The 24,215-nt window shown below is 40.2% G+C and overlaps 1 protein-coding gene across 4 annotated transcripts; it reads right to left on the reverse strand.

Moving 5' to 3' along the window:
- Nucleotides 1-8: 8 nt before the first annotated feature.
- Nucleotides 9-17,263, reverse strand: tmprss4a (transmembrane serine protease 4a). 4 transcript variants are annotated; one of them, XM_049575769.1, is made up of 13 exons: nt 17,029-17,263; nt 6,711-6,765; nt 6,333-6,476; nt 5,918-6,070; nt 5,692-5,818; nt 5,453-5,572; nt 3,200-3,243; nt 2,668-2,830; nt 2,412-2,578; nt 2,027-2,122; nt 1,795-1,937; nt 1,518-1,670; nt 9-1,414 (listed from the first exon to the last, which is right to left on the reverse strand). In XM_049575769.1, exons 3-13 carry the CDS (start codon nt 6,442-6,444, stop codon nt 1,403-1,405), a joined length of 1,290 nt encoding a protein of 429 aa, XP_049431726.1. In that variant the 5' UTR covers nt 6,445-6,476; nt 6,711-6,765; nt 17,029-17,263; the 3' UTR covers nt 9-1,402. The 4 variants fall into 4 exon arrangements, with proteins under 4 accessions (XP_049431726.1, XP_049431727.1, XP_049431725.1 ...); XM_049575770.1 differs by lacking the exon at nt 17,029-17,263 and adding an exon at nt 15,263-16,977; XM_049575768.1 differs by lacking the exon at nt 17,029-17,263 and adding an exon at nt 12,522-12,852.
- Nucleotides 17,264-24,215: the final 6,952 nt, after the last annotated feature.

Below are 24,215 nucleotides of genomic sequence, written 5' to 3' on the forward strand. Positions count from 1 at the left end.
AAACAAAGTTACAGAGGAATGTCTTTATTATATTTACAACTTATGTACAACTATATAAAAATCCACAACATGTACCACATGTACACTCAGATGTTATCAGCCACCTGGCACTCGCCAAACCTGCAAAGGATTGCTATTAATGTCCAAATATTTTACAATATTATACAGTATGGTAATTATTATTTTTAGATTCAGAAATGCCATATCTAAGTAGTCTCAATAGACAAGAGACTGATAAATAAACCAAAATACAGCTAGATGTATTCTTTTACTTTGCTACATCTGGAATTATCATTTTAAAATTAAGCAATAATGACAGGGTTTTTCCTGAGTGCGCAGATTTTACATACACACTAATTTCTGTTGCTTAAGTTTAAATTTAGAAAATTAAGCTGTGAAGGCAAAAACTCTTAATATTCTGGCCATGATGTGAGTTTTCTAAAGGCACACTGTATATCTGAGTACACTTTGAAACTCATTGTGGAGGCACTCTGCGTGTGTTTTGAGTTTTAGTCTTCAGTGCATAGGCTATTAACTTGCATCATCTGCATATACAGTAAAGTCAAGTAATTCTCACCTTCCACTTAAAGTGCTCATGTAAATTAATCTGTGATAGGAAGCAAGCACAACACCTGTGCTGTACAAAGGTGCATTATCTAATAGTGACACACATCAGATCAACTGAATCAGCACCACAGAGGCATTAAACTCTTGGACGTAGCATCCTATCACCTATACTGGTGATATTAACCTGAAGCTTCAGACTGACTTCCGCTGGCATTAGCATAGACCAGGTTTGCCCTGTCTGTCACCTTTCTTTATACAGCAGTTTACCATATTTGAATCCTCATAGCACATTGCACACCTGAAATCATAGCACATAGTAATCAAGTACATTATGTCTGAGTTCTGCCAGTCTGGTAAGGCTGAACAATTGTCACAGTTAAAACGGATTGTACAGTTATTGCTAAGTCCTCATATCAGTACCTGTGGTTTTAAATTGATAATGTTGTTTTGAAAATGCATGAATCAGTGAATTTGGTCTGTTAAATTACAATAATTTAAAGACTTAAAATGTCCCAGACTGGCAAGCAATACATAACAACATGAATATACAGTACTTGTCCCCTGAGATAAGAAGTTGAAATGGCACAAAAAAAAAAAAAACACCTGAAATAAGTTTGTATGAATGTGTGTGTGTAAATGTGCAGTGTTTTTGCATATGGCTGTGTTTAGCAGTTCATTTGTGTTGCTGCTGAGATTGATCTTCAGCCTCCCCTTTATCTCCTTCTGTCTTCCATCCTCTGACCACTACGTTGAAACAAACGCTTGCTTGTAGTTTCACAGGCTGTCCAGAATAGACTGGACTGGATTCTCCTGTCGCTCGTCACCATGGAGGACCTCAGGGATGTTTCTGGAGGGATGAAGTTAAAATGATCAGGGCGAGTATTTTGTCTGTATGTTAGAGTAAGTGGACCCTACTAATACAGAAACATAGCATTTTCCGTATGCTGTACCTCAACAACTGTATGAATCCAGTTCAGCATCTCTTCAACGTTGCAGTAGACACCTGGCCTTCCCTCTCTGGCACAGCCAACGCCCCAGCTCACCACTCCAACCAAATGCCATGTAGTGGAGGTGAAGTACACCAAAGGACCCCCACTGTCCCCCTGGGAGTCATAACAGCACCATTTCAATAACATTTGAATTGAGAATGCCAACACTGGTCACTCTATAAACGAATACCAAACTCTAGTCCTGTATAGCTTGGAATATTCTTCAGTGGTTCATTACCTGGCAGGCATCCACTCCCCCCTCTAGGAAACCAGCACAGATCATCCTCGGGGTTACAGAGCTTCCATACACTGAGGGGCTGGAACACTTGGCCCGGTCTATCAGAGGGATAGCGGCCTTCTGAAGTGAAGGGGAAACCTTACCTATAGGCAAAACAAGGATGTGACGTTTCAGTTATAGGCCTAACATCAAAGACGCTATCTGTGACTGAGAGAAAATGTATGTGTCTCACCGTTTTCCTCCAGGTATCCCCAGCCAGTCACCATCATGGAGGCTTTGGCAGGAAGGCCAAAAGCCTTAGGAGGTAGACAAACTGGCTTACGGCCCTCTGAAAGACAGGGGCAGTGGATTCATTGTGAAAATTTGAGCCTTTAGGGTTCTTATTGTTTGCTTCTGTCATAGCATTTGCAAATTAAAGTGCTGATTACACTGGCTGAATTTGATCTATAGTGAAGAGCGTGTTGTTTGACAATACATCACTAGAGGGCAATATCATAAAGCCTACTGACATGCCCTTATTAGAACTGCTAGAGTCTCAACTACAGACTCAACAATGCCAGGTAACCAATATACATGTAAATATACCAGCTCATGTTTGAATGTGTTGAAATTCTAACCTCCCACTGTGATCGGGCTGCTGAGTCTCATCAGTGCAATGTCATAGTCGTTTCCTGCTGTATCATAGTCTCCATTCAGTATGATTCTGTCCACATAGGAGCCTCCCAGTGTGCCCATGTATGTCCGGCCTGACACCACTCTCCAGCGACCCAGCTCCTTTTTACTGCTGCAAGGCCCAAAAGAAGACAGAGAGTGTGAGTTTATGTTTCACATGGGAAATTCATTGGAAATGGTATAAACAGAAACTATACTGACCCAGTGAAGCAGTGGGCGGCAGTGACAACCCAACGCGGGGACACCAGCGAGCCTCCACATGTGTGATGGCCTCCCTGCTGCAGGCTAACCTGCCACGGCCAGTCCTCAATGAAAGCCTCCGTACCCCCAACAATACGGTCCTGAGAGCCCACCTGTCCACAGTCTGGTAAACAAAGTGACTCAAAGTTATTTTAGGACCTCTTTCTTTCCTGTAATTCATTTCAACCTAACTTTTTGTTGTGTGTCTTTGTTATTTCATCCATCGTGATCCTTCTATTTGAACAGTAAATGGCAGGTTTGACGAGTTTCTCTTCATCCACAAGTCTTTTTTTAATTTGTTGTTAACAATGCACTACTCATGATGTTGCTAATAGGAAAGTTTGTTGCTTGGGCTGTGGGCGTGTGTAGGCCTGTTGGTGTGAAACCTGTCCCACAACCATGTCATCTTCCACCCCCACCCATGAGCCGTATCCTGCGTTGTTACAGAAATTGCTAACAGTTTGTGACAGTGGTGGTTCTTCTAAAAACTCACCTGAACAGGACAAAGATACCACAGATCCGGATTTGCATGCACCGCTGTTGGTAAAAGAAATGCATTCATTAAATATTTAGCTACACATGCACCACAAATGGCCACACAATTAGTCAAACAGACAAAAAAGACAATTCAATGTTGACCTAACTTCATCCAAATACTGGACCTTGTCTCTGTTTCTCTTCTGCTTTGTTTGAGTTAACTATCTGTCTTTTTTTGTCCGCTTTCGTAGGGATCAGACAGAGAGGGAACAAAAACTGGAATTTTTTTTACTTTCAGGAACAGAAACTGTGAGAACAGGCAACGTCTCGTCTGTGCAAGAGACATGAGGGGCTGAGCAACAGTTAAAAACTGAAAGAGAGAATAAAAGTGTTTTTTCTAGCAAACATAGAAAACAGGAACAGATAGGAAAGAAAAGGGGGTAAAGAGAAGTGTATCAGCTCTCTGGCAACAGCAGTGTCTTTGTATTGATATTAAAGGTCAGATATTATGCTCATTTTCAGGTTCATACTTGTATTTTCGGTTTCCACTAAAACATTTTTACATGCTTTAATGTTCAAAAAACATATTATTTCTCTCATACTGTCTGCCCGAATATACCTGTATTCACCCTCGATCTAAAATGTTTTGTTTTAGCGCCTGCCTCTTTAAGCCTGCTCTGATAGGTCAGTGTTTCAGGGTCTTCCTCATCTGTTCTCTTGGTGACTCCACAGTGTCATCGCAGCCAGGGGAATGACTGTGATGGCACTGTAACGGCACTTTCTATCTTTATAGGCTGTTTCACTGGAATTGCATGTCTAGGCAACAGCATACGTCTGTGTTTACTTCCTGTCAGCTCATGTCATTCACATCAGGGAAATTATAAAGAAGGAAAGGTCATACGTCAATGACAGCGTTCAAGGAGCCAGACTTTGGTGTCAACCCATCATATCGTTCCTCCAGATTAAAAAAAAAAACATTATGTGAAGCCTCTAAATATGTGCATTCTTTTTCTTTGTTATTGTTCTCCAAACAGATCATGGCTCTGTCCAGCAGAGGCTGAGATGCAGCTGATGGTCAGAGACGTGATTAATCTGGTGGAAGGATTTTTCATTCAAAGGTAAACCAATTAAGATACGATGGGTTAAAGTGTGATTTGCAGTGCCTGCCCCATTGACTCAGACAGAACTGACACCAAAGTCTGGCACCTCAAACATTGTCACTGTAATCATGACCATTACTTCTTCATAATTTCCATGATTCACATATACTGCAAAACATTCCAACAGGAAATATAAATGAACCCATTAATAATGATTATGTTACAAGTTTGAAACTGTCTACAGACCAAATCACCATGGTATCATGAGGACAACAACAGTAAATTCAAGGTAGACAACTGGCAATTGATTTAAATTGTGAAGATTTGTGAAACTGGCAAACTTGTTGCTTGTTCTGTTGTCATTTTTAGCCATAACTGCAGCGTTTAAAGACATATGGCTAAACATAGTTTATCTGGGGGCGTTTCTGCTCTACTCATTCTATGTACTGTGTTGCTTTGCTAGCATCTTTGATAAACCAAATCTCTTGGCACGGAAGCTAAACAATGTACTGATGTGGACAGCAGCACACATACTTAAAGCCACTCCAAAAAAGTCCCACCTAAAAAAATCAATATCAGAATAAGTGTGCACTATATTTTCTCACACTAACTGATCAAAGCAGGGGTAGACCAGCGACTCCCATGTCCTAAAATGACTGTCAATGGAGTCTGGTAAAGTGATTAAAATATTCTAAATACATCATACAGTTAAACTGATATTGCTTTTTTTGGTGGCTAAAAACGAACCATATGTGGCAGAGTTTGTGTAGCGCTGTTTGATTTTATGTACGTGATGTGGGGCTTTTCTGCCCAGAAGTTATTTTAAACAAACATGATTAGGTCTCTATAGTATAGTTGTGACATCACAACTCCACAGAAGTCCTGATGGCTCGTTTAAAAGCACAGTTTTTAAATACGGACTGTTTGCATTTTTCTGTGGATTGAGCATTTTGATATTTTCACAGTATGTATATGGCACCCATACCTGCTTTATACTAAAAAACATGGGAATCTGACTTTTTTTTATTACAGTATGGGACCTTTAAATGTAGCAGCACACAGTAAGAGTTTCCTGCTCAGATTTGTGTCGTGATGACAAATAATGCAGTCATCACCTGTGGGGTTAAAAGCATTCGATTTCCCTATTTGATTACAGTCAGCTTCCTCACCGGTCTATGGTAGCCTGATGTATGGGTGTGTTGGTTGTCCCAGGTCTGACAGCTGTGAAAGGCCCAGTTTTCATGGAAGGTATCAAAGTGTCCACTCGGACGTTGGTGCTACTAGGTTTACTGTTAAAACAGAAAGGGGACAATGTAAGTCTTGATTCCAGGTCTAATAACATAGCCATTAAACTGACTACACAAACTATGAAATTAATGTAATCTCATATATTTATGTGTTAGCTTACTATGTGTAACCCAGTTGTTTACATGCTGTCTGTGTGTGTTTCTCGGTCCAGTCGTCACTACACACACTCCGCCAACCTGGGCCACGGCTGTATACCTGCAGGACCTGCTGCTCTGTCATGAGACGCACTACAAGGAAGAATGGCACAGAAAGGAGGGCAAGAGGAGTCATTTTTCAAGCTTTGTCTGTGATGATGAAGCAAAAAAAGAGCCACTTATTTGTTTTACCTGGAAAGGTAGTGTTGACTTTAAAGTTTGACACACAAGTAATTTCATCCTCTCCTTCAGCACAGTCATCTTTCCCGTCACAGGCATTGTCTAGTGGGATGAACTTAAACGAACGCTTGCAGAAGAAATATTTGCTGTCAATCAGCTGCTTAACTGGAGGGAAAAGGAGAGGCAGATTGGAAGAAAAGGGCAGAATACAGGTTAGAATAGCATTCTGCTCGGGCGATTTGAAACACAGTGAATGATGCTGCCTCCTGTCATTATTTTTACACCTTTGCAAAACATGTTGCTCTGGTATCCAAGCAGAGACAGATGATGAAAATATAAAGGAGAGCCTGTTTGGCATGCCATTCTAGGGTGTTTGCATGTGTCCTTGGAGAAAGAAACTAGCCTATGTCCAAGAACTGTGACTCACTGAAGTATGCTGCAGTGACCAGTATGCCCAGTAAAACCACAATTGTCAGGACAGTCAGCACAATCTTCTTCCCCTTAGATGCCTTCTCTTTCTGAGTCTTTGGGGCCGTCATGGGCCTTCTGTGGCGGCCTGGCCTTGGAACCACTGTGAAGAAAAAAGACGTAGCAGTGGAGAGAAGCAAGAGAGGCAATGATAGTAAAAAAAGTGGGCAAGAGAGCAGACATGAGAGGAAAGCGGTACTGAATATTAGTCATGGGGAAAACAGAAGTGTGTACTGAATGTGGTGTTCTCACTACAGTTCAACAGTTTCCAAGTACTGATCACAGTAATTATAAATAAAACATATTAATATGAAACCAAAACCAAGTGACAGCTTACCTGCCTGCCCAGGATTCAATGGTCTAGTACTTTCTTCAGGCACCTGGGCGATCGTCTGAGGGAAAAATAAGAAGGACAAGACAAGGTGAGCACAGGTGTCGAAACAACAGTGTACACTGTGTGGCTTACAAGAACAGTACATGTGTCCAGATGAGGGTGTAGCCTTGTGATTTTGTAATTTTGTGTGGAAGTTCCCATGTAATTATGTAATCATTCATGATCAGCTTGCATCTGCCTTTTTCCAGGTGATCATTATCAAACACGTGTGAGAATAAATTGCATTTACCTGGCCAAAAATGATGCAAAACATAGAAAACGTGAGCCATGTGTAAAACAGGTGCATAATACAATGCATATTCAGGGGAGGAGCCACAAAAGGATTACCAGTCGTGCACACATGGAACATGGTGTGCCACAAGAGTTGTCACGTTACACCAGTGTGCCTTCCTGTACATGTCAGTAGCTCCATATGCTGCAGGCACTTCCCATTATCTCTTATCAGACAGACCCCACCATGAAAGTGATAGAGTCTGAATGTACACTAATGTGGGGTGTAGTGTGGCATGGTCTACTGGGACCCAGTGTGTCTTCCATTCAGATGCAACTGATATTGTGGAGACAGAACACAATATAATTTTGCAGGGTGGTACAGTTAGAGGGATGGCCTCCCTTAAGCTACAGAAGACAGGGTAAAGCCCATGCTGCTCAGGTATCCTTAAGGCAGATATCAGCTGTATCCCAGTTGCATAATTGCGGACAGCTCATTGTGTGAAGGGAAAATTACAAAATGAATGACAACATATAGGAAATAGAGGGGCAGGATGCGCCAAAGCTGTGGTTCCCACCCTTCTTGTGTTTAACCCTTTCAAATGATTACAAATGAGGATGTTGATGCTTGTGAGCAATTGAAGGATTTTCCCTTTTCAGATCATTTTCACTTGAAAAGTTAAAATGAGGCCCGAAGAGGTAAAATTATCCAATATTTAACAAGAAAAATTGAATCCCTTAAGTCCTGTAAGGTGATATTACAAGTGCACAAGACTTGTTCCCACAAGGGACCTATCGGAACTGCTCTCGTGGGGCTCTGTACTCAAATCATTTTGGGGTCGGCTTGTTTGCTCTTAAGGGAGTTTGATAATCAGTTTGTTCTCATCAGCGGTGCTATGGGTTGGGAAATTATGTTTGTAGTGCTTTTATGTCTAGTCAAGGGGGCTACATTGGGCTAACGTTAGCTGTTGAAGCTTAGCAAATTTTAACGTTACCTCACATTTTCTGTTTCGTCATGTAAATGTCTTCAATGTAACGTGGTCATGCTTTCTTTGGAGTTGTTATGTTTGAGGGCTGAGCAGATAAACCTGGCAATGACTGTTTTTATTTGACCACTTGAAAACAAAGTTGTGAAAAGACCTTGACATAACATTCCTGCTAAAGTTTGTTTTCGGCCAACTGGTGAATGTGCACTCTATTTTCCGTCTCTACCAGCTCCTGACAAAAATATGTGGCTCATTATCTGCTGAATGCTCCACTCTGTTCACCAGTTAGTGGCTAACTACTGTTTGTCTGCTGTTTCATGCTGAGCAGGTACGAGAGCACAGTGGATTTTTTGAGCTGTGTCTTTGAAAACTGTTGCCTGTTGTCAGCCAATATGATGCTATGAGGGTGGTGAGAGTGAATCAAAACAGTAAAGCTGGGGCTGTAGCCTATCCCAGCTGACATTGGGCGAGGGTCGGGGTACACCCTGGACAGGTCGCCAGACTATCACAGGGCTGACACATAGAGACAGACAAGCCATTCACCCTCACATTCACACTCACACCTACAGGCAATTTAGAGTCACCAGTTAACCTAACCTGCATGTCTTTGGATTGTAGGAGGAAGCGCTTGGAGAAAACCCAGGTTGACACATGGAGAACATTCAAGCTCTGCACAGAAGGGCTCCCCCACCCTTCACCCCAGATTTGAACCAAGAACCTTCTTGTTGTGAGACAACAATGCTAACCATTCCACTACCGGGCTGCCAAGTAAGTAACAAGTAATGTAACGTTAATTTTACCATTTTTCGCCCTCACTTCTTTATTTTCAAAGAGTTATACAGGAGGGGTCATGCAGCCAGGTGTGTCTGCAGGTCATGTGGCAATGATTTAAATTCGCATAGGCTACCTATTTGTGGGATTGATGGTGTTCTACCTGGATGCAAGAATAAATATTTGTAAATGAAGCAGCAAAGAGTAGGGGTAAACATTTGGAAATTGTTATTATTGTCATTTCACTGGTGTTGCAGCACACAGGCTTTTCTCATGTACTGTTTGTAAGTTTTCCTACAAAAATTCGTAGATATCCCACGTAATCATGAGCTGATAATTTCTGTATAACATATTTGGGAAGTGATGTTACTGTGAATGAGTTTAGGAAAAGAAACATTAGGTAGACACACCTTAAAAATTACTCAGTGTTCACATGGTTTCAACCACTGGTCTCCTGGGCAAAGTCCTGTGTTTTGTGAATGCATTGATCACATGATCACAGCGCAGAGTGGTTGGAACCGTGTGAACTCTGTGTTGACCTCATGTTTCTTTTCCTAAACCTAATCACAGTAACTTTACTTGCCTAACCTAACCTCTGTAACCTGATGTTAAGGATGTAACTTTATTTGGGCACAGTGGATTATGGGATATTGAAGGTTACAAGGATACACCAGTTGTGTCGTTCGTAATGAGAGCTAAATGGGCTGTTTTCTCAGCAGAATTTGGACACAGTAAATTCAACCCTATTAGAGATCTTTTACAAATCAGGGATTGTGGAAATAGTAAGACAAACTCCTTCTGGATGTGACACATTTAAAGACCTACTGTGGTCTTTAAAACACAGTTTCACCATACTATCATTTTCAAACACTGTAGTACTGACATTAGTCGATCTGAACCCATTTCCTAGTGCACAACGAGAGGTCACCTGTTCTGTGGCTCTTTCACTATCTGTGTGTTGCTCTCATTGTATCTCCTGCAGCTGGCAGATAGATACTGTAGCACGTTAGTCATCAGAGATGAATCCTGTAGTATCATAGCTCAAGTATCACACCAGTATGGCTGCTGACTGGTCTATTTTGGAGGATTCAGCAGATGGTATATAGTTACTGACTGACGGTTACCTGCTGTTCTTCATTTATCTTGTCCTCACAGCTTTTTCATTCATTGTTTAAACCACAAACATGTTTACTGTAAACTATGTTAGTTGATACTTTGTTTGGTATCTAGTGCTGAATTTTTGATGACTAACTGAGGAAATGCCGGACACGTAGCTAAACAAAACAGCTAATAGGGAACACTGTTAAATGCAGTTCTCTACTTCTCACTTCTGCTTTAAAGATTTTGGGTACACTCCCTCATTTACATAACTCATTTCTCTACCACCAAGCTCATTCTTTACTTCAGTTACTTAAAATCAACTATGATACAAGAGTGGTTTTGAAACTTCACATGACTGTTTCACATCCAGTGTCAGATATTGTCAGTCAAATGCAACAAACAAGCAAAGTGTATAGACTCTAAAAAAGAGAGAGAGGGGCAAATAATGTTGTTGAGCAGGTTTTTTTTGGAAGGGAGTTCACTTAATCCTGCTGTAAACCAGCTGTGCTGGCCGAGACCATTGAGCTGAGAAACTTACTGAGAGACTCTTATATAAGACAGCATTTTAAAGGGTCACCTCCAACTTAAAGCATAAAAGCTGCGTACATCAGAGACCGAGACACTTTGTTCTTTACTCTGCATGATGTGTTGTCCAATATGACTCAGATTTCTCTTTACATTGAAAGAAGGAATATTTCACTTTTGTGCGTGGAGCCCTGCAGCACGTAGGAGTTGTACTCACTTACAGTAAAATGAAAGATCACTAAGACAGTCATGTTGCCGAAAGTGGACAAACACATGTCTGATAATACAAGTTCCTTGTCTGTCACACTATGCCATATCGTCGCAGAGTTTTCTGGGAATTACAAAATGTCGTCACTTATACCATGACTAACGTAAACCTTTTCACGAGCCAAAGCAATATTTCAAAACACTCACCTAGCACCCAGCATCACCGTGCCTCACATCTTATTTCAGCAGCAGCAGCAGCTCATGTATTAAATCTGATTTTGTTTCTTTTTGAGTCAGACTGACGCGTACGTTGGACTCCAGCCAGTTACCAGTTACATTAGTGGGAACTGCTCTGGCGGAAAAAGCATAACTGGGTCACGCTTAACAGATAAGGCCTTGACATTGTAAACCTTTTGTTCGAACGAGGTGTCCCCCTGCTACTTCTCAGCCCTGTTGGATTATGTTCCTTTTTAACTGAAGCGTTCACAAAAGGGCTTCTGAGAAACTATGCGTGACATGTTGGACGAGCTTTAATCAAAGGCCGAGATCTCGACTGCTGCACATGTTTAAATAACAAGGGGCGCTAACAAGCACATGTATGCCTCTTCTTTTTGAGGAAAATGTGTTCCTTTAATGTCTCTGCTGATAATGACTCCCTTTTACACAAGTTTTATTGAGTCAGTCCTAATGTTTTGTGTTGTTTCAGGCCCTGTAACCTTATCAAAGTGGCTAGTGAGATTTCAGGGTGGCCTCAAGTCTGAACCTATACGTACAACCTGGTGCTTAGGATGGCTACGTCCCTTCTGGAGTGCCAAGGTGACCCACTTCGGTTAGAGTTTGAACTGTTATCCTCAGGTTTTCGTTGTGCCTGTTATGAGGACCAAGTGATTCAATGTTTCCTTTGTCCCTACCGCCATTGACATGCTAAATGGTAGATAGAATTTAACTGCTGTCTGTAGATTGCTAATTTGCTCAGATTGCTTACATTGTTTACTTGTATTTTTGTCAAGTAGCCTATAAAAAACTTTTTTTTACATTGCCTACTCAAACTTAATTGAACCTCAATTTTCAATCATTTTAAATAATCTTTCTAATCTTTGAACCTCCTATCTGCTCTTTTACTATTTTTTGATGACTTTTTTGAAAGTGTAAATCATTTAGTGATTCATTTCACCCTTTATGTCTTTTCTCTTTGCTCTTTTATTGTAAATCTATTTCCTGTGTTATGTTTGTATATTTTTTTCTCTGTAAAGCACTTTGAATTGGCCTGGTGTATGAAAAGTACTATACCACTGAGGTTGCCTTGCCTTCCCTATGCTGTAGAACCTCCAGCTGAACTACCCTGCAAACTATGCCCTGTTGTTGTTGCTGCCCATCAGCGCTCATTTCAAACCAACTTCCCTGTGAGGGCCAATAAAGATATGTTGAACTTTATATGAGCAGAAGTCCACATGATAATAGGGTGCATTCACTGATACATAAGCAGGTCCACACACACACGGTCATATAATCAGCATATAATAAGGTGTGGTGCACACATACATGCTGAAAAAATGTTGCCGTCTAGTTTGACCTTTAAGTAAAACAAGCACAAAACTGCACAGATAAATACAATGAGTATCAGATGGATCAAAATGAACTCAACATGTCCCTACCTGCACCAGGAGCTGTGACCTGTGATTAGCATTACCCATGTAGCTGCAGATCGTGTTTCCAACATGCACAACATTTCTGCTGTTTTGAGCCAGTGCATTACAGAAACTGGTTGAGCACCATTAGCAAACACAGAGTACTTCTTGTATGACAATGTGTCCTTGTACCACAGTATGTTAACAAACTTGTCACCAGGATATGTAGTGATGATGATATTCAAATAACCCCTCCAATGCAAACTAGTGACCTCACTGGCCATCTTCACAACGAATATGCTGTTTCCACTGCGAGTTACACTCACCCACATGATGTAGATGTCCTTCTTAGTTAGGCCTAGACGCACCTCTTCCAATACGGAGCACAGAGATAACACTACCCTCCCTCCCTGGAGGTGGGACTCCCCAGTTACTCACTGTCCCCTGAATGTCCTTCGTCCTCTTCCTCTCGCCCTCCTGCTCCACTGGCTTAAACTACAAAACCTGGTTTGATACAGTCTCTCTCTATTCTCTCTCTAACCCTCCCCTTTTCTTTCTACAGCAGTGTAACTGAATCCGGCTTGAAGGGTGCCTGACCTGCCCCTGTTTGAGACCCCAAGGCGGTACTAAAGAGTGCTGGTGTGTATCAACGCTCCGTGGATTCAGAGAGAGCTGTTTTTGAATGACCAAGCCCTGCTGACAAAACAAAACAAAACTAAAGTATTCCAGGTAACCTGAAACTTGAACCCTCCCTCCTCTGTCCCTGTCTCTCCTCCCACACACCCTTCCACTCCAAACTTTTTAAGCCCTCCGGACATACAGTACACCATATCTTCTTAAGCCCCCTTTTGTGTTTTTCACTCCTTAGCCCTCCCTCCAGTGCCCCTTTGCCTCTCAAATTTTACCCAAACATACACCCACACAAACAGGCATCTGCAAAGATACAAATACATGCAAAAACAAAGACGTGGCACAGTGCCTCATATATATACACACACACCTACACACATACAACATGAAGTTATCAGTGATGTTGTGTGTGCAGTAACATGCCCCGAGGCTGAGGTGTGCATCTCTTGTCACCTGTATTGTTTTGACAGACTAATGAGAAGTCAGTTGGTATCAGTCAGGAGTTCCTGACATCAGATGGTGACTCATGCCACGCCTCATAACATCAACAGAACAGGAATATGATGGTGCACTCAATGCTCTACAAGAGCCTACAGCCAAGCAAGTGGATATGACTACGTACACATGCACAGCGGTGCTTGGAGCTGAATGTGTCTGCATGCAGTGACGATGCTAACATGCTGATGTTTAGCTGGTATAATGCTTACCAGGTTCACCATCTTAGTGTAGCGTGTTAGCATGCTAACATTTGCTTATTGGCACTAAACACAAAGTACAGCTGAGGATGATGGTAATGTTACTAGTTTTGCATGTATCTGGTTATGAACCAACTAAACTGAGAGCAAGGGGATCACTGAAGAATGAATGAATGAATGAATGCACTTAATTTCATGGTTGTTGAGATATTTCAGTCTAGACCAAACAGACCAACAGATGGACGCATGGCTAAAACTGTAATATATTAAAAATATATTTAAATATGCCTTTATCTATGCAGCATTAAAGGTTAATAGTGAGCAGAATACACATGTCAGAAAAGTTTCTCTAGGTTACAGTAAAACGTGCAAGAATGCTGTGGTTATAGACACACCTAAGTAATGGATGTCACTGGCTGCGTTAGTGACTCTGCTTTGGCATCACTGATTGGCTTACGGCCAGAGGTGCAACAAGCCTGAACAGTGTCAACCCATCAAAAAAATACAGCCGGAAATTCCTTCAGTTTGTGACTGAAGTGTTGAATTACCTTTTAAAGATGCATTCAATGACCACTCTGGTCACAAGGTTAGTGCTTCTAAAAATTAAGCCACTGTGAATGTTATGGGACACTGAGCATGGACAACTGAGAAAAAAACTTGATTGGGAGTGTGAGAAAAAAAGGCCAGGGCAAGAGAGAAAGAGCCATTGTTTAAAAAACAGCAGCCAATTGTGTCGCTTGACCTGGACTATTAAATGCAATGAACCTTAGAGATGACTCCCAACCCTTCCTCACTCATAAAACTAGATCTATGGGCACAGCAGTTGTCTAAGAGTATGCAGCATATCCTCCTGAGACCCGAACCTTTGTTTGTTAGGCATTTTTAATTTCTCCTAGCTACTTGGGATCAGCAGGACCTGATAGGTATAAAAAACTTTACATTGTCAATAATAATGAAGTCCCACTGTCCACAAACGAGACAACAATAAAGTCTCAATGTCTTCAAACAAGTAGTTACTAATTAACGCTGTTGTAGCTTGTTACTGTTGCTAAAATTGGTCAAATTTGTTGCCATATCAAACTTCAAACATTATAAAGCATAAATAAACAAGTTTCAACCATTAAATGTGATCAGGTTTTGGACCTTGTCCACTTTGGGATCAGCTGCAGACTGTCTTGGAAATGGTTGCCATCTTGTTTTCAGATGAATTAGAGTATTGTGCTCCGACTACAACTAGATGGCACAAACAAGTGTCCATGAACAACAGGTCTAAGTCAAGTAGAATTAAGTTTAAGGTCAAGTAAACCCAAAATGTGATGTCCTTATATGAGGACACAGGGTCTCAGGAGGATATACAGAAAAAGATAGATGGATACATATATAAATAAAGACAGGTAACTAGATACATGTGTATGTAGACAGAGCTTTCTGAGGGGATCAGTTTGAAGCAGAGGTGGGACCAAGTCATTGTTTTGCAGGTCACAAATCTCAAGTCCTAGTTTAAGTTAGACTTGTCCTGAGTCGAGTCCCAAGTCCTAAAATTTGAGTTTCAAGTCCTGAACGAGTCATTATGTGCTCTTCAACAAATGCAAAGCCATGTTAACAACAGAGTAATAATGTTTTAGATTTACAAAAATCATGAGTGCTTTTTAAGATTTGTAATGTGTTGGAAGTTATCTGTCTTAGTAATTTTTTAACCGCATAGTACGCAAACAAAATTATCTGTAGAAAACGTTTTTCACCTGCTGCTCGGTAACGTCATGTTCATTCTTCAAGATTCTTTTCTGGAACTTGATTGGATCCTGTCAGTTGGGTCTGGAGAATTATGTGTCGACTTGCTGGGAATGAATGGTATCAACGTTAGTTGGTCCAGGAGATGAAATCAGTTGATTTGTGATACACTTTTTGAATAACACAAATCGTTCAAATTAATCGTTGGGCTTTAGGGGACAGTATCAAGTATTTTCAAGGCTCAAAAAAGGCTCAAGTCCAAGTTAAGTCACAAAACACTGGTGTTAGAGTCCAAGTTGAGTTGCAATCTTTTTTGAATCAAGTCAAGTCTACTGTCATCAGATTTATGGCTCAAGTCCGACTGGTGTGAAGCGAATGGCCTCTGAACGTTCCACACAAAAGGTCTATTTCAGCCAATAACCTCAGTTAAACTTGTTGATATTCAGTTGCCATAAAGTTGCCAAGACACTTACTGTAGAGGCTCCACCCTGGCACTGGATCTGGTGCATGCCCTCCTTTTGTGTGTTTGCCAGACTGAGCTTAGTTAAAGTCAATATAGTGTCAGCCAGAAACCAGTTTATAACATGATAGACTTAAAAAAAAATCAACATGCACAGTAAATCAGCCCTTATCCATTCCCTAATATGCCACATTTACAGAGTTCACACTGCAGATCACATGAATACTGTGCAGTCATGTTTTCCATGAAGTCCGACGTAGTTGAACAATGGCTGACGAGATGTTTGCACACGCTATAAAAGAGAAGATGAGAGCAATTCAGAGATCTAATAAATCTATTGTACGCCCTTGTTTGACTCTTTTATTGTTCTACTGAATCAAGCTGCTTCGTTTTGTTCATTATCCCATCAGCTCTCACAGTGCGACAGCCAAAACACACAGTCCGGGTCAGCCTGATGAAACGCATTCATTAATTATTCTTCATTTCTTTGTCAGTGAATCCACTGATGTTGCTGCTAAAATCTGTTCTTTTCCTTTCAACCTGGGTGTATGTGAGGCTCAAGGACAATTAAGTAGACCACTGACTTCCTGGAAGCTTATAGTCCACATGGGTTACATATTAACAGATATATTTAGGGCTACTGCTTTGATTTTTGTAAGACAAGAGAACTGGAGCTAAAACTGCTTTTCTGTATTACATATTCAGAAAATGTTGAAACTCTTTTATTTCTCATTGACTTACAAACGACACGGCAACAGATTCAAATTCTGTGTCTCTTGATGCATTTTATTTGTTTATAAGACCAATTTTGAACATAGAAAGCAACTCTAGTCCAGTTTAAATACAAATATGCTCTCTTACTAGTCTGTTAAATCATACGTATTGTAATATTATTTAACATATAGACAGAGTCTGACACCATCAAACCTCAGACATTCTTGACTTTAAATCATATTATTTAATACATTTCGGAACCATAAGACCCCCTCTCTGGCATAAAACTTAACATAACATTGATTTTACATGTGGATGTTTCATTTAAAGCATTTTGCATCCTTATTAGACATGCTGACACAGATTTAGAGATGAATCAAAGTTCCATTTTTGTCTTTTTAAAAATAGTCTACCGCTCAGACAGCATGCTATCCATTCTTCATTTCACCCGCATACTGATTTTGTCGATGGAGAATGTGATACAAGCACGTTGGTTATCAAGGTGCTTTGATGGTTAGGTTGGGTTAAAAAAAAGCAGAAATGATAAGAAAACAGATCATAACACACACATCACACTGCCCACACTGCTGTACTCTTCCTCACCTGTAAAGTAGCTGCACTCGGTCACTCCGTGTCACAAAAGCACCTGAAGGTTAGGGATCATGCCTGTGGAGAAGAAGATTCCTGGTGTCTGCATTTTTCTCTGAGGAGTTTCTCAGCAGACCTTTATGGTTTCAACAGGGAACACCCTTCTGAGTTCCTTTATCCCACCTCTCTGCCCTCCACTACCATGGCAAACAACTCATCTCTCTCTCTCCCTCTCCCTCTCTCTCTCTCTCATGTGCGCGCGCGCGCACACACACACACACACACACACACACACACACACACACGCACACCACCTCAATTTACCATCAAAGCCAGTACACCACCATCTCCCCATCAGTCAAGGCACCCAAACCCGCCTTTGTCCACACAGATGATCATCTTGTGTAACTTGATACTAAGCTTGAGAAATGTTAGCGGAAGTGCAGCTTTAAAAATAACTGGTTAATAATTAACACATTCACAATTATGTACCCTGGACTGCAAAGAATGTATGTTGCCTGAGTTTCATCTGTGTATGTGTCCTGTTATAAATGGTTTAAATGCAAAAGACAAAGAATCTCAGGAGGCCATTTTGTCAAGCTTATGTTATTCAAATCAGATATGTAATATATTTTTAGGTTATATGGAGTATTTGAGTAATAAGTGAAATGGCATATAGAAATAATTAATGGCATTTCCTGGATGTAGGACACGATAATGCACAATTTCTGGCCAAAACTGTAAACATTTACTGCATATTGCCAAAATCTGTTATCTTAGGCGTTCAAATTGCATCATGAGGTTTAATTGTGTGGATATTCCAGGAAGAATTAACACAAATCCCATGAGTTATCTCCTGCGTCACTGTCCTTCGGGATCACAAGATACTTTCTACTCTACTTCATATTAGTGCCATTGTATCAGCTGCCACCCACCTCACCTGACCGACAATACAAAATGAATGGATTTACAGTATAAGGAAGTACCTGTGTCATCTGCTGAGAAATATTGAAATACGTAACTAGCTATACAACAGAAGTAGGCTGCATACCTGCAATAATGTTTTAACATTATGACATAATGACACATGATATCTGAGTACATAGAAGCCTTCACAGTCTGATCATCTATTATTGCCCTGATCAGTATAAAGAGGATCCGTGACACTTCTCTGTGTGATGATAAATTGTTTCCTGCTGCCATTTTACCAAGAAATCCCCCAAATATTTTCTGAAAATATCCTTTTCTCTGCTTCCTGTTACCACCCATTGCATAAATACACTGTCACACATGTGTAGGCTACATTTGTGAAACCTCATATGCTGACCCACTATTTGGAACATTGACGCAGCAGACATGCCCAGCACCAGCCCCCTCTCACCCCTGCGACTAGTCTTCACGTTGTTAGGGCCATAGGAAATTTCCCTTCAGACAGACAGACAAAGATGGACAGATATAGCAGATATAGGAAGGGTGGGGTGGGGGGGGGGGACTTAAATGGGATGTGTGTGTCAACAGAATCTCAATTTCGGCCTACAAGCAATTTGTATCAGTACGATCTTAGTCATTGTTATCAGTATAAGTTATGTGACTTTGAATGGATGTTGTGGTTCATGTTAATGATCATGTGGCACCTACTCACGACTAAGGTCAGCCTCTGAATCACCCACACAAATTAAATACCAAGAAACTTTCCACTACTCAGAACTGTGACGTTCTTGCGGATGAGTGACGTGCCTCTATAGTCTATAGCTTTTCAAACTGATGTAATACCTGCTAAGATATATAAGATAAGATATATAGTTCTGTACTTACGTACTGTTTTTAGTGATTATTAATCGTTGCATGACTGACTGAGCTTTTGTAAAGCCGTATTTTTTTTTTCTCTTAAAATGTGTGTGAGAGCAGCTGCTAGTTTAAATCACTTATTATAGTTTTATATTTTTTCATTAGTGCTTGTTTTTATTTCATTTTTAATTTTTGTTTCAATTCAGTTTAGTTTCAGTACGTTTCGGAGTGTGTTTGTTCATTTCAGTTTAGTTTTTATAAATCTATATTTTTTATTTGTTTGTTTTAGTTTAGTTTTATTTTTCATTAATATAATAATTGGGGGTATTTGTCAGGGTCAAAATTTAAGACTTTTTTTGGTTTGGGTTGTCTTGTTTTTATTTTTATTTTATTTATTTATTTTTATTTTACCGACGCCCCTTAATTAATTAGTTTTAATTTTTAATTTTTCTCTAAAGCCTGTCTTATATTTTTATTTCAGTTAATTTAGTGTAACTAACATTGGTTTAAATACACATATTACTCATTATTTTCACCCAGTAATTACTAAAATCTGAGAAAATGAATATGAAGTTTTTGTACCCAAGCATTAAAGTGAGTGAAGGAATTCAGCCCTGAAATCAGTAAGTGACTTCAGTACTTTCCCTGACATATTATATATTTTGAATGATGCAGAATTCTTTGAATGAGAGACACTCACAAAAACCCATTTACCCTGAAATAGCCACCGCAAGATAATATCTGCATATTGCACAAGATGTTAACCTTCTACAGTGAGCTACATTTTCAGTGAATTTTGTGAGTCAGTCGTTCTTTGTGCGTCAGATGTTTTCTTTCCAGCCCAGGTTAAAGTTAGTTTTTTATACTGTTGGCACTATATTATTAACAATGACAATAAAGAGGTGTACTAACTCAGCTGTCCAACAGGAGTCCTCATGCACCACCTGATTCAGGTGTTGCCACCTGGCTGTCTGTTGCTGTTGTGTTAAAGGGGGAAAGGAGAGACTGGTGGTGGAGCTATGGAAACCTGAGGGACAAAGGAAAGATACTGTTGTAGCTGTAGTTTCAAAATAGCTGCCTTGAAGTGTGACAAGATCAGCATGCTGTAGATTTCCTGGTCGTGTTTCCTGTCGTGTTTCCTGTTGAGACAGTCATACATAAGGGTGACGGTCTTGTGAAAAGTTGTTTAGCTGCTCAGTATCAAAGTACTCCAGAGTGATCTTTGAAAGCAAATGTTACCAAGCATGAGTCTCCATGTGAGAACGACAGGCTGTCAGATCCACTTTGCCCAAGCATTAGCTAATGAAAGAAGGCTGGCTGACAGGCAGGGTAAAGAAAGAAGATGGACCGGTTTGAAAGTATGACTGGTATGGGGACATGGACAGGCAGACGTAGGCAGAAGACAGCAGAGAAGACAGAACTCTGTTTTGGTTCTTCACAGCTACAACTAATCATTTAATAAAAACTGATGTAAAGAGAGTGAGTGACAGGGCTCAACGCTAAACGGACAGGGAGGAGAGGAGAAGACAGACAAGAAATATCTTCAGACATCCTGTCCAGTCGGCCATGGGGAACAGTGGTGAGTTTTTCTGTTGAGATGCTTCATTTCAATTATGTTTACCGCAACTGTGATGCACACAAACAACTTACCAAAAACATCTGCGCACTGACTCACATTAATCTTTCTACTATTATCTAATAGTATTTAACTTTTAAATAATCACTGTTGCCAAACTCCAACAAAATGTCCTTTTCTTCTTTGGATTTACTGTCCTTTAATGTTTCACATGGTCATTGAGTTACTGCTTGTTTTGTGTTACTAAACTCTTCTCACTGTGTTACAATATCAAAAGCGTCATGAAAACCTACACAGTCAGTCACTGTCATCATAACTGTGTGTTCATATGCAGTGTAACTGTTGCTTGAAACGAGCCAAGGTGAAAGAGTGAATGAAATTTAGGAAGTTAAGCAGTTAAGATTTCTCCATCTGCTCTTGTGATGCAGTTGAGAGGGAAAATGAAATGACAATGTTTTCCAAATCTCAGCTGTTAACGTCAAGTGCCACCTGTATTTCTGTCTCTTAAACTCCCTCCTCACTCGTCATTTCAGCTTCTCCATAAATGCTGCTGATGAAGGCAGCGCCGGCATCTTTTCCAGATATTGATTTCCCAATCTCATTTCATCAGAGTGAATATTCATTCATAAACTGAACAGATTCGTATTGATCCAATTAACCTCAGGCAGCCAGACAGACTGCTCTTCAGCTGGTTATCATTTGTCATGAATACAATACCCTGTGAAATGACAAAAGATCTGTTGTCCTTTAGTTTTTTTTTTAATTCATTGTTCTTCAATGCTTTTATGTTAATCTGTGTTGATCTATGGTGAGAATGTAATCATCTCTCTGTATTTGTATTTGCAGGGAGCAGGGTAAACTCAGCAGCAGTTGGGGTCGCCGTAGGCTTTGGGATCCTGGCGATCCTCTTCACCATTGCCATTGTGCAGTTCTGCTGCAAGTACAAGTGCAAAAACTGCAAAAACTGCTGCAAGAAAAAGAGTGAGTGAGGCTTCAATGAGTCATTTCACCACAAACATTAAAGAAACTCTATCTCACCTCTTGTGGTATTGATAGGTTTGATTATATCTGTCCAGGTTACAGATATGTGTCATCAGGCTCGTTATTCTGAATAATCCAAACTCCTCTGTAACTGTTTACTGTTAGGTCTGAGTTATCCAAGTTACATAATACTGACAATGAATCCAGAGTTGACTTTTTAAACATGTAATAGTTTTCTGTGCCATGTGCAACACCAGTTTCTTTCACTGCATTTGTATTGATGTGGAGGCACAAATTGCAGAGACAGTTTTCTCAAAACCTGCATGAATAAAACCAAAACTTTCTGAGTGGTTTTGTTATTTTTGGTGTAAAACTGGCATGCAACAACATTACCCAATATTAAGACTGCAAAGTAACAAATCTGTCCTGCTTTTGTCATAAATCCATTTTTTGTCCTCTTATTTCTCTCCAGAGCCATCACTGAAAGACCAAGTGCTCACGTAAGTGATTTATTTATTCACATGCCTTTCAAATACAAAGTTGTATTTCCTTGTAAATGCTTGTGTCATGTTTGTGTGGGTAAGCTATGTGTGTTTGACCCCTCTATCTACAGCAAAGTCGGCTTGAAGAAGTCCCCTCCTCCCTTCTCTATTAGCGGCATCACAAAATGATGTCCGACTTGTTGGCAGTTGATTGTGGCACCTGCACACTCATCGTCTGTCACTCTCCTACTCATCACCTATCTTGTTCTCAGTATGTTATCCTTTCCTGATTGCATTTTGCTGCTATAACTGACATTGGAGTTTTAACCTGAATACTGAGGAGGGATTTTACCATGTTATTTTTATATTACAATGTGTGATGTAATGTTTTCGAGCCAAGTCACTGTTTCTCAGCCAACTTTGATTCAGTCTTTGTATTGAAAACAAAAGTGCCCACTTTGTTTTGAACAGAAAGAGGGGCATTACATGCTACTGTGTATGCAAATGTGTACTGTTATGTCATTTTAATGTCATTGTAAAGAGTGGGTTAAAACAATGTCTAATATATACATTTGAATATGAATATTTATATATAATTTTTCTCTTGCAATTTCACTGTATCATTCTTGCTATATGTCATGAAAATGGTCTCAGTTTGAAATGTTGTGGCTTTTCGTGGTACAAATTTGAGTATGCAGACACACACACACACTACAGAATGACAAATGCACACACTCTGTTGATGAGAACTTTTGAGGCGGAGGCAAAATATCAACTGCTTAACCACAGCAACCAGGCGGATCTGTTTTCTTGTAAGCTGCAGGTGGCTTCCCTCCAAATTCGCATATCTACTACCCTTTTTTATACTCTCTGTGGTTGGCGGAACAATGTCTCATAGTTTTTCTTTTAAATAAACTAAAACCTGTTTCTGTGAATCTGATGTTTTTTGTGATATGAGCTGCCTACAAGAAGGTCAATAAATGTCAACTTTTATCTCTGTAAAAAACATCACTTAGATGTGCTCAAAATAGAAATAGGTGTTAAAAGTTTTTGAGTTTAACTGGAATTATTTTAAATGAACCTTTTTTTAGCTACAGAAACTCAAACGGCAGATGATCCACCGACAGGGCTGCACTGTTTAAAAACCTTATTTTATTTAGAGGTCAGACATTTTAGGCGACAGCAAGCTTAAAAAGTGTGAGTGTGCTGTCATAGTGTTGGTCAAAGGTAAGAAATTCCACTTTCGCTTGCCTGCAAACTATGAAAACACTTCCTGTAAATGTTGCTCATTGTGAATCTCCACCAAACTTCCATCAATTTATTTTAATCTGTGAGGAACATATTACTTCAATCTGGTTTCAAAAAGTGTCAGGCAGAAGGCAGAATCTTTTGTTCACACATTAATACCCCTGTCCTGTTGCCATTTTACTTTGCGCAATGTGTTGAATCAATTTTTGGTTAACTATCTACAGCTGTGTTGATTTGCACTCTCCCCCCTAAATGTCACGTGACTGTGCACACAGTCTGCATTAACTCATGCAGAGACACTGGCACTTACTGATCATTGGATATGCATGAATTGTAGTGCCACAGACTGAAGTGAGGCACTGCACAATTCAGATTAGTCTGGAGTCTGATTTTATGTTAACAGACAGACATCTGAACTAAAATGTCAACCCAGGTGGGTCCTGGCCAATTAGCTAATTTTGTGACTTTGTAGAGGGACCCAGCCTCAAAATCTAATTTTTGGAGCTTTGTGTTAAATCAAATTGCCAAGACATACTACAAAAAGTGTTATTCCTGCAATGGAGCACTGGTAGCTCTGGACATTATGGGAGGATCATTAGGAGCTCAACAGAATGGCCTCTGAACAGCTTAATCCAGCCAAACAGGGAGCGATAAAAAGATGAACTCTGATCTACATTTGATTCTCATCAGTCGGCACGTACTGCAAAACCAGTAACGTGATAGTTTGCAGTTAGCAGGCTTTTTCTCTTAACCTTTAGGATTAGCCAGAAGTTGTCTTACTTCCTCTGCAGGTTATGCTGCACATAGAGAAGTAAGTCTCATGGTTTTCTTACCACTGCCAGGGATCTGCTTCATCCCAATCAAGCGTGCATTTACTGAAAAGCTGATACACAGGTATTGTTTTAGATAGTCTGAAACTTCACATCTGTTCACAGTATATTCTCGCTTTGCTGTCACTGTGAAGCGGACTTTTTGAACCGAGTGGGAGCCTGAAACAGGAAGTGTTTTTTTCTTAGTTTAGTGGCTTCGAATGCACCGCTCTGGTTCCTGTACAGAACTTGCATTTGGGGATCCCAAGTGCAGCACGGCGATATGTAATCTTTGTTTTCCAGTTAGAATCACCATGT

Source organism: Epinephelus fuscoguttatus, linkage group LG5, assembly GCF_011397635.1.
Source record: "Epinephelus fuscoguttatus linkage group LG5, E.fuscoguttatus.final_Chr_v1".
Taxonomy (NCBI): domain Eukaryota; kingdom Metazoa; phylum Chordata; class Actinopteri; order Perciformes; family Serranidae; genus Epinephelus; species Epinephelus fuscoguttatus.